The following is an 11,886-nucleotide window of genomic DNA, read 5'->3' on the forward strand; positions in this document are numbered from 1 at the left end:
GATTTCTGCATTGACATTTGGGCTCTCTAGAGCTCCAAGAGTATTCACAAAGTCTCTAGATGTTCTTCGTGTTTCACTGTTGCAGTTATTAAACTTGGGTTATCCTGCCAGGGGTAGCCCTCAGTCGGCCTGAATACCAGAGACTTAGTATTTCTGTGTCAGTTGCTGTCACTTCAGGACTGACGTCAGGTTGTCAGTGGTATAGAAACAGGCAGCTGACACCATTACATCAGTCTTTCTTGCCGAGGAACCCGAAGCAGAAGCAGTTCATACAAGTGCTGGTTGGCCGCTACCTGAGTTTTCATTTCCAAAATTGAATCCTCTTGAAGTCTTCTAAAGCTAAGTACCCCGTTGGGGATCCTTTTTTCTTGCTCTATCCGATGTCAGAAAAAGTTAACAATTGTGTCGCCTGTGGAAAGCAAATACCACACCGAGATTTCCATTCTTACTGCGTCACCTGTTTAGTTCCAAACCACAGCATACCTCTCTGCCAGTTTTGTGCTTTGTTCAACGCCCAAACTATTCGTCATCGGGACCTTATTGTAGCTAAATACTTTCGTTCTCTATCTCCGTAATCTGAAATAGCTTTGGTAAGCCATCTGACTACCAATCTTCTGAAAAAACAGGATAGACACAGATCGCACAGGTCCAAAAGTGCCAACGATGCTTCCATTAAGCTAGTCACTAGTTCGCCGGTACTCAGTGAGGCGCTTTTGCAGCCCCTGATGCCCACTTCGACTAATTCGCAGGCCGCTACCGAGACCCATTCGGAGTCCGGTATACCGCGTGACTCTTCTTTGACTATGGAACCTGCGTATGTCTCTACCTTGGATGAGTCCAGAGACGCTGTGCAGGCACCAGCTTCTGAAGAAGTTCTTCGGACTACCGATATGAGACACAAACTGACGACTTCATTCGTGTCTTCAGATCTTTCTTAAACTACCGAGTTTGTAAGGCCAAGAGTATGAGCTACGCCTAAAAACAGACAACACAAACTCAAGCACTTGCTTCCATGCCACAATCACAGATGCTTAAAATGGCGGAAGACCTGCTCGTGCTGATTAGGGGAAGCCAGCCTTCCCCTGCTAAAAGAAAGAGACTTGTCCCCAGTAGCTTTATCTGACCAAGAGTTCAACGACTGAGGTTTCTGATTACGAAGACATGCACTTATCTGCCTGTGAGGGTTCAGATGCAGAGGAATCCATTCCTTCTGCCTCCCCTCCAGAGGATTTTTCTTTTGGTGAAACCCTACATACTTTGAGAGCGCATTTCCATTGGGAATGCCAGGATTATCCTCAGTCCAAAAAGAGACTCTGGGAATTTTTAGACTTACCACAGCACAGACCCTTAGCTATCCCTCCTGTGTTCTGGATGTTGTGGATGATGCTGGATGTTGTGAATGATGTCTTTATGGAGTCCAGTCTAACTCCTGATACTTTACCCCCTACTCCCAGGAAACGTGACGGGTACTACAGAGTCCCTGACTCTCACAAATTTATTTTCAAAAATCCTACTGCTGACCCAGAGGTCATCTCCCAAGGACCTAAAGGAATAAAAGCAACTACAGCTAAGAATCCCACCCCCTCGGACAGGGATTCCCGAGCTTTAAACAGATTGGATAAAAAAGTATACATCTCTGCAACTCTTGCCATTAGAGCATTAAATTGTCAGTTCCACGTGCTGAAATACCAGCAACATACTGTGGAACTTATTAAGCAAAAATTATCTATTTTCCTTGACTGTGCAGAAAATAAAGAATTACAGGAGCTTATGCACTCTGCAAGCGAAGTCAGCAAGCATACCCTGCAGTGTGGGTTTGACACCCTAGAAGCATTTTGCAGGGCATCAGTCACAGGTTCTGTACTTAGAAGGCATGCCTGGCTTAAGGAGCAGACCTTGCCAGACCATGTTGAATCAAAATTATTGGATGCACCTCTGAACAAGGGCGATTTGTTAAATAAGATGGAAGAAAAAGCCAAGTCTATGCAGACAGTCAAAGATTTTTTGCAAGTGCAGCCTCCAAGATTCAGTAAGCATTACCCCTCAAAACATTGGTCCTTTCCATCCCCCTCAAGGCCACCTCAAACTAGACCTAGGGGAACAGACCCCCCCCAGACTACAGTCTCAGGGTATGCAGAGATCTAAGCAATGGAGTACCTCCACTTCTAAAACAGGGAGTGCTAAGCCACCCCCTTATGGAAAGAATTCACAATGACTTCTCAACTCCTTTCCTAATCTCTGCCCAATTGCTCATGCCCCTAGGAGGAAAACTTGCCCACCATGTAAAAAAACTGGACCTTCATCACCAATGATCGATGGGTCCTCAACATAGTAGCCCAGGGGTACAAATTTTATTTCCACACACTGCCAGCCCCAAAAGGGTTCCCAGGCCTTCCTACAAACCAGTGGGCAGAGGCACAAAACCAAGTTCAGTCTCTGCTCTCCATAAGGACAATTCAGCCTGTTCCTGCAGAACAGACAGGCCAAGGTTTTTATTCCAGGCTTTTCCTGGTACCCAGAAAAGTGGGCACTTGGCACCCAATCCTAGATCTAACCATTCTAAACACCTTCCTGGTGGTACCAAAATTCTAAATGCTCACCCTACATCAGCTTCCCCCTATGCTGTTCAAAGATGCGTGGTTAGCCACTCTAGATCTAAAGGAGGCCTATTTGCACATCCCAATTAGGGACTCCTGCAGGAAATATCTAGTTTTCAGGGTAGGACCTATGCATTATCAGTTCTCTGCACTTCCCTTTGGCTTATCCACTGCTCCCATAGTTTTCACAAAATGCCTGGCTCCAGCCATTGCCTATTGCAGACAGAGAAATATTCATATTTACCCCTACTTGGACGATTGCCTGTTTCAGGCAGACAGGAAAAGCTGTTGCAGCACCTGACATTTGTAAAGGACCTTCTAACCTCCCTGGGGTGCACTATCAACAAAATTAAATCCAAACTTGCCCCCTTTCAAAAATTGTATTCCTGGAAGCAAGCTTGGACACAGCATCCCAGATGGCATTCCTTACTCCAGAAAAACAAACCTGTCTGACCGGCTTCTTCTCTCAAATGGCGACAAGAACCCAGTTATCTGCAAGGAAAATCCTGCAAGCTGTAGGGTTCATGGCCTCCTACATTCTACTAATTCCATATGCCAGACTGCATATGAGTAAACTTCAGTGGTACTTAAAAAGTCTTTGGTGCCAACATTCTTAGGACCTGGAAACTATCATACCTATGATACCTTGTCTAAGGAAAGAGTTCCTCTGGTGGGCAGCAGCATGCAACCACAACACGGGGCTTCCCTTTACACAACCCCATGTTGCCCAGACTCTAACCACAGATGCATCAGACTATGCCTGGGGTGTACATCTGAATGGCAGATGCATTCAGGGCAACTGGAGCCCAAATCAAATTAATCTGCACATCAACCAAAAGGAGATGCTAGCTGTTCAGCACGCTCTGACAGCTTTCAGATCCCTACTCTCTCCGGGGCACCTACTAATCAAAACTGACAATGCCACAGTGATGTGGTAAATCAACAAGCAGGGGGGAACCCACCCTGCAGGCTAGCCATGACCTTCTGCAACATGGCCTCAGCCATGCATATTCACCTGCAAGCTCAATTCCTGCCAAACAAAACTCTCTGGCAGACAACTAAAGCAGAAATCTCCTAGACCCACACAAGTGGCAATTAAACCACAACGCCTTCAGCCTTATGACCCAAGAATGATGTACCCCAAAGATGGACCTATTTGCCTCCCCCTACAACCACCAGCTCAGCAAGTTATTTTATTTTATTTTATTTTACATTTGTTTACCGGGCTAGTCTAGCTGGATACATGTCCATTTTCAGTAGAGGCCCGGGGAGAAAAGCTCCAAGAAGAAGGTACAGATAACATAATAGATGCTAAGACAATAAAAATTACTATAGGCTTTACATATATTTGAAATAGAGATAAAAATAAATTGGCTATACATGTAGTTGAAATAGAGAATAAAAATACAACAATTGGCTTTACACACTATATAAAACAGGCTTTACACACTATCACAGCAAGGCCTGGAAAGTGGATGCCCTATCCTTCCAGTGGGCAAACCTCTCAATCTATGCTTTTCCCCCTCTACCTCTTCTTACAAAAGTATTACTCAAGATAAGGGAAGTAAAACCAAGGGCAATCCTGATTGCCCCAGACTGGCCACTCCAACACTGGTACTCACTACTGCGCAGTCTGTCACCGTTGCCTCCATGGCACCTCCCACAGATCCCAACTCTCCTGACTCAGCAGGAGGGACAGTTCTTGCATCCACAATTGCAGACCCTGAACCTTGCAGCTTGGCTTATTCCTTCTCCTCCAGTGGCCAGCCTAAGCAAGCAGGTACTGGATGTCGGACGTGAAGCCAGACGACCCAGTACTAGAAAATTTTATGCTGACAAGTGGAAAAGGTATTGTTCCTGGATCCAGACTAAAGGAGCGGACCCAGCACAGACCTCCTTACCTCTCATCCTGGATTACCTAGCAGACCTACTCCACAGGGGCCTATCCTTCTCTTCCATTAAGATCCATGCCTCTGCCATTTCTGCTCATTACAGCACTGAGCCACCTTTCTTCTCGTACCATCAAGCAGTTCCTGAGAGGGGCTGACAACTTAAGGCCATCAAGAAGAGCCCCCTGCCCCTGCTTGGGACCTTAACTTTGTGTTGGAAAAGCTCATGCTTACCCCTCTGAGTCAGCAGCATCAGCAGAGTTAAAGTTCCTCTCTCGGAAAACAGCCTTGCTTCTGGCCATTACTTCAGCCAGAAGAGTGTCGGAGCTACCAGCACTTATGGCTGTGGAACCATTCATTATTTTTCATGCTGACAGGGCCTCCCTCAGAACTAACCCAACTTTCATGCCTAAAGTGGTGTCCAGTGTGGCTCTCAACCAATCTATCCATTTGCCCACCTTTTTCCCTAATCCTCAAAATAAGGAGGAAAGGATCCTGCACTGTTTAGATGTGCACAGACAGCTCAGATTCTACCTTGATAGGACTAAGCCATTTTGGAAATCTGACCAGTTACTAGTCAGCTTTGCATCGGGGGCAGAGGGCAAGTCCATATCAAAGCAGACCATCTCCAAATAGATAACACTCTGTATCCATTTCTGTTACAAACATCATGGGAAACCACCCCCTCAAGGGATCAGAACACATTCCACTAAGGCAACTTCAACCTCTACAGCATTTCTCAGAGGAGTCCCTACCAGCGACATTCTTGAAGCTGCAACTTGGAGTAATGTTCATACCTTCACCAAGATTACCACCTTGCCTATCTTTTCCAAATCCAGGGTGGGCTTTGCAACCGCAGTCCTGAAGGGAATACTAGCCAGCCCCAACTCTTCTTGACTGCCTCCAGCCATTCTTCATCTTTGGGAATCAACCCCAAGTGTGATGACTGCAACAATGAAACACGAAGAACATAGTACAGTTGTGTACACTTACCATAAATGTAGATGTTCGAGTGTATTCACTGTGTTTCCCACCCTCCAGCCCCCTTGTCTCTCTCTCTCTCTTTCTCTTCCTCACTCCTTACCAGGGCTATTGGTTTTTACTTTTTACTGGTGGTATTTTTCCACCATAACTTAGCTCCCTATTTGGGGGCTCCTGACATTTGGGCCAAGAAAAACTGATGTAATGGCGTCTGCTGCGGCTGTCTGTTTTTATACCACTGACGACCTGACGTCAGTCCTGAAGCGACAGCAACCCATGCAGAAATACTAAGCCTTTGGTATTTAGGCCGACTGAGGGCTACCCCTGGCAGGATAACCCAAGTGTGATGACTGCAACAGTGAATACACTTGAACATCTACATTTATGGTAAGTGTACACAACTGTGCTTTCCAGTTATCGCCCACTGCAGAATGCAGGGCATACAAATACATCCCTACCTAGATGACCTGTTTATCATACACCAGGACTGCCACTCCCTTTACCATGACCTACACATGGTGTGGAAAACCTTGGCAGACCTAGGGTTCATAGTGAACCAACAAAAATCACAAATGACACCTACCCAAGATCTTGTCTTCTTAGGGTGCAGAATAAGAACAGACAAGATGGCAGCATTTTTCCCCTGCCAGAAGGTGGAAGCCCTCACCCATTACTTTCAATCTCTTCTTTCTTTCCAAGCCATTGCAGCCAGGGACTTTCTGAGGGTCCTAGGCCACATGGCATGCTTGATTCCTATGCTTCCCTTTGCAAGGCTGCATATGAGAAAGTTCCAATGAGTCTTGAAGAATCTGTGGAACAAACACTCCCATCCTCTGGATGTTTCCCCTCTCTCTTCTTCCATGCTTGAAAAAAGAGCTTGAATGGTGGATTTCATCTATCAACCTCAATCGGGGAATACCCTTGCAGATCCCTCCACCCTCACAGCACCTCTACACAGATGCGTCAGATATGGGTTGGGAAGCAGTTCTGGAAATCAACAACCAGAACAAAGTTCAGGGAGAGTGGTCCAACCAGAGACAAAGGGATCACATCAGTATGAAAGAAGTGAGGGCCCTTCTCTTGGCACTTCAAACATTCCAACAAATTCTCCTACCAGACACCTTGAAGATAGTCACAGACAATAGGACTGTCCTGTGGTATATCAACAAGCAGGGAGGGACAAAGTCCTATCCACTCTGCACCTTGGCAATTCAGATTTGGCCTGTAGCTGCTAAACTACGTATTCACCTGCAAGTTGTGTACATTCCTTCAGCAGAGAATGTGGTGGCAGACACCCTTAGAAGAACCTCAGCACCCTCTCACGAATGGATGCCTCACAGGGAGGTGTTCTTGGATCTTATTCACAGGTGGGATATTCCTCAGCCAGATCTTTTGCCTCCTCGCAGAACAGGCAGATGCCTCTGTTATGCACTAGAAATGCAGATCCACAGGCTTGGAAGGTGGACGCCTTCTCTTTTTCTTGGGCGGGGATATCTTTTTATGCCCCCTCCCCTTCACACTGCTTCAAAAAGTCCTTCTGAAGATCCAGAGGGGCAAACCAAAAATCCTGCTGGTGACTCCCTTTTGGCCAAGACAGCATTGGTTTCCCCCACTACACCTATTAGCTAAGGACAAGCACCACATGTTACCTCACCGATTCAACCTACTCGCACAAGACAGAGAGGGTCCCTCATCCTCCCTCAGGTGCTCAACCTCAAACTGACCCTATGGGTAATAGAATCTTGATCCCCTTCAGACACCTGAATTCAGAGGACGTACTCAGTGTCTTGTAGGATGCCAGGAAACCTAGTACCAGGAGAAATTGTGCATCAGAATGGAAAAGATTCTCCAGGTGGTGTATCAAGAACAAAGTGGACCATTTTCCTGTTCCAGTACCCATGGTCCTTTCTTACTTGTGTAAGCTTCTACATTCAGGACTGACGTACTCTTTTGCAAAAATGCATTTGTAAACCATCTCCTCCTGCCTTCTGTTGGTACCTCCTTTGACATCCAGGTTAGATGTAAAACTCTTCTTAAAATGGGTTCTTCATATTAGTAGACTCCCATAGACCTATCCCTCCATCATGGGATCATAATTTTGTGCTTGAAAAACTCACGCTGTCTCCATTTGAACCAGCTCACTCAGCATCACTTAAGCTGTGTACTTGGAAAACAGTACTGCTGGTGGCCCTTACATCTGCCAGGAGGGTCTCAGAAATACAAGCCCTTATGGCTGGTACTCCTTACCCAGGGTCAATCCTCCTTTCATGTCTAAGGTGGTTAATGAGCTCTCCTTGAGTCAGACCATTAATCTACCTGTTTTCTTCCCTCAACTTCAAAACTCCTCAGAAAGAACTTTGCATTCCTTGGATGTTTATAGACAACTAAGGTATTACCTGGACAAGACCAAATCCATTAGAGAGTCTGACCAGCTTTTTGTCTCCTTTCACCATAGGGCCTTGGGGAAGGCAGTGTCAAAACAGACAGTTGCCTCATGAATTTCTAATGCAATTTCTTTTTGCTGTTCCTTTCATGGAAAAGAATTGAATTCCAATGTGAGAGCTCAATCTACTAGGGCACCTGTTTCTTCAACAGCCTTTATAAGGTGTGTCGACTACGCTTCCATTCTGGAGACAGCCACTTGGTCTTCTCTACATACTTTTACCAAGCATTACAAACTAGATTTGATTTCTAGAGCAGCCAGGGCTGGGTTTGCTAGGTCAATTTTACAGGGTCTCATCCACCCTGCCTCCCAACCTGCCTCACAGGCTCCTACCTAAAGCTTTGATACTCTCCCTACTGCTATGGAATACTGCAACATGAGAATAGAAGGACATAGAATAGTTGTGTAAGAACTTACATAACCTTAGATGTCCTTCTCTCCCATGTTGCAGTATTCAGTCCCCCCTCCTTCCCCCTCTTTCATATGTTTATCATTTCTTGTATGGGATTTCTCTTGCTTCTTCACACCCAAACAGGGCACAACAGCAGCTGCTACATACCTCTATAATATACTTACCTCCTTGACTGGTGGTATATGTGGGTATGAAAAGCTTCCTTTTCTTGTATCCCAGGGGTGCTACTGTATGCGGCAGTCAGTTCTGGGTTGCGTACGTGCAGACGTCACTTTTATAGCTGACGGTTTGTGTCTGACATTTAACGTCTCGTGTACCTCTTATTCTAAGACTTTGGTATACTACTACTGTCATGAATACTGCAACATGGAAGAGGACATCTAAGGTTATGGTAAGTTCTTACACAACTATATATATATATATATATATATATATATATATATATATATATATATAAAATAGAGAGAAAGAGTTAGTTTAAGGGTGTGCACACTTGTGTAACCAGCGTATTGTATGTTTTTATTTTTTTTTTCCCCTAACAGATGTTTGTTTTTCAAGTCACATTAAAGGTTGGAAAAGTTTTGAAATGATTTATTGTGGTCTCATTTTTTTATATCACAAAAAACTGGCATTTTAATAGGGGTGTGCACTTTTTATATCCACTGTATATATGTTTATATAATGGTTTATTGTCACATAGTCGACACTCACAACAAAAAAACACATGAAATGTCAACGGAAAGCCTGAACACGTAATGTCAACAAGGTCAAAATGTCAAACACACCTCCGTTTGTGAATTCGACCTTGCTCAGCATTACTAGAATGCCCCCCACACCCCCTACAAACTATAAATTCCAACTCCGAGATCGCACTACAGTGGGGAAAAGGGCAAATTTCCTGATCTGCACTGTACAGCGATCTCGTCAGAAGGCCGACAACATATGTGTGAATGCACACTGCATTCGCTAACCCACAACTCGCACGAATGAAGGTTCAACAATACAGGTTCAACCAACCAAATTTCTGCATCCCATGGTCATTGGACCCTCGTTATATATATACACACACACACGCACACTTTTATATTTGACTATAATGCTCCAGCAGGAGTAAAATGATGAGGTCAGGCTGCCAGACAGGAAAGGAGGAAAACTTTGTGGCTCCATGTGTCAATATGAACTGCTTTCTTTAGGTGTGATAGATTATGGATCATCTTTGCCTCAGCTGTTTGTGTGTTAGACTATACTCACTTTGATGAAACAGAAAGTAAGGTCCATAGGAGCAATTAAGGACATATAATGCATTGGCATCTACAAATTCAGTGGATCAGTATGCATTTGATCTTGCCTGTGCAGTCAGGGGACCTGTTTGAGGATACTGAGAATGATGTCTGTAGTGGAACCTGCAAATTATGGACATATAGTTCACAAATTAGCACTCTGGTATTCTGTGCTAATCCTCTGGAAATTAGTGATTTGTGATGAGAAGTGTAACTGGCGTCTGTTAGATTTTGATGGAGTGTAGCAGCAGTAGAGTGCCAGCTTCATAATAGTTTGTTTAAAAAAAGTGCTTAAATTATTTACTGGTCTTTGAATTATTTGACAGTGATATTATTTGTTCTGTATAGGTATCCATCAATTTTGGACCATATTTCAAATACCCACCAAAAGATATCAACTATAACCCAGTAAGTAATTGTTATAGTAATGTTGTTCATCTAAATTAGTTTTCATGAAATGAAGAAGTGTTTAAATTGCATGCAATTTATTTTTACTGTTATTCTAATGTTGAATGAGTAATTAATACATAAATGTCTAGATGTTTGCCATATTGCTCATTGCTGCAGTAGCCTTAGCTGTATGGGTTATATCCTGTCAAGAATATAACAGCCAGCTAGGTTTCCAAAGCTTCAAGGCACCTTCTACGTACCCAAACAGTCGGGCAACTCAAGCTGAGCTAAGACAAGTTTGGGCACAAAGCCCTTAGAGCTTTACTGCCACAGAAGAGTACTCTCCTCTGGGGCTTTCAAAGATCAATGGTTGGCTTGTGCTTTCCTTTCCATGGCAGTTAAATTGTCTTTGAGGGAAAAAACCTTCCAGTTTCTTAGCTTTGTTGATGTGTTATCACTTTCTTCTTCAGGAAAGTTATTTTAAAGCTAGCAATGTTGTATTTTAACTGACTGTAACATACTTTTAAATGAAGAATTCATTTTTTTCTCTCAGTTTAAAAGTAGTATAAAGTAGCGAAAATATTGTTTTCTGAGGAGAAATTATTTTTCTTTTGTGTAGCTGGCATAGTGTTTTAAAGTGCTTTTTATTGTATTTTTATGTCAAAGAAATTACTTGTTACTTGCTACTTGTCTTCGCCAGGAAAGAGGCTCCATTTTTGGCTTGACCATGGAACAGATTTCAGAGCCCATGGCTGATCCTTCTTCCAGCACAAAAAGAAAAAGTTATGCAAACAGTCTTTGCTACAGTAGCAGGCTATCAGTTTGCCTAAGCCTGGGATGACTCTGCTTTGGCCTTTTCTTGTATCAGGACATTCATCTTTTACCCCAGATCCTTCTGGTATACCACCTGCAGCCACTGTGGACCAGGGGTCAGCCACGTCCTCTGCAGCTGTTGGGATCCCTTAATGGGAAAGCGACAGCCACTCTTGTTGGTCCAGGGTGAGGGAACAGGGAAGGTTTCTGTGTGTCAGAATGCTGTGCCCATCCTTTGGGAAGCAGGAGCTGCCATGAGTGACATGGTTGGGCCCCATTTTCCTGTCAGAGAAATGGAAAACTAAGCATGTATCTACTCCTACTCAAATTTCTTTGGGTAGGAGTAGTTTACTGGGCATAGCAAAGGGTTTAATTTAGGATATTGATCCTTCTTGTAAAGTTGTTTCTGGTAAAGGAAAGAGGGATTCCTCTTGTCTTGAATAGATTCAAAATTCTGAATCTTAACAGAAAGATGCAGGGATGGCTACAAGGTTTTTCCCTAAAATTTATGATTCAGGCTCAGAGGAGAGCTCAGATGTTTTTCGTGTTTCACTGTTGCAGTCATCACACTTGGGTTACCTGCCTGCAAGTAGCCTTCAATCGGCCCGAATACCAGAGACTTTGTATTTCTGCATTGGATGCTGTCGCTCCGGGACTGACATCAGGTTGTCAGGGGTATAAAAACAGGCAGCTGACACCATTACATCAGTCTTTCTTGCAGAGGAGGAGTCCAAAGCAGAAGCAATTCCCAAGTGCCAGTCGGCTGCTACCTGAATTTTTTCATTTTCGAATTGAATAATCCTGAAGTCTTCTAAAGCTAAGTACCCCGTTGGGGATCCTTTTTTCTTGCTCTAACTGATGTCAGAAAAAGTTAACAATTGTCTTGCCTGTGGAAAGCAAGTACCCCACAGAGATTTTCATTCTTACTGCGTCACCTGTTTAGGCCCAGACCACAGCGTCCCTCACTGTCAGTTTTTTGCCTTGTTTAACACCTGAACCATTCGTCGTCGGGCTCTCTTTGTTACTAAATTCTTTCGCTGTCTATCTCCGTATTCTGAAATGGCTTCGGTAAGCCATCTGA

At 44.1% G+C, this 11,886-nt stretch overlaps 1 protein-coding gene across 1 annotated transcript in view; it reads left to right on the forward strand.

Moving 5' to 3' along the window:
- The window catches only part of ASH2L (ASH2 like, histone lysine methyltransferase complex subunit), a 658,852-nt gene extending 648,803 nt beyond the window's left edge, over positions 1 to 10,049 (forward strand). Inside the window, exon 14 of the mRNA XM_044082241.1 lies at positions 9,951 to 10,049. Coding sequence (XP_043938176.1) covers positions 9,951 to 10,049 — 99 coding nt within the window. The remainder of the gene's footprint in view (positions 1 to 9,950) is intronic.
- Positions 10,050 to 11,886: the final 1,837 nt, after the last annotated feature.

Source organism: Protopterus annectens, chromosome 9.part0 (assembly GCF_019279795.1).
Source record: "Protopterus annectens isolate FY-2018-M chromosome 9.part0, PAN1.0, whole genome shotgun sequence".
Classification (NCBI taxonomy): domain Eukaryota; kingdom Metazoa; phylum Chordata; order Ceratodontiformes; family Protopteridae; genus Protopterus; species Protopterus annectens.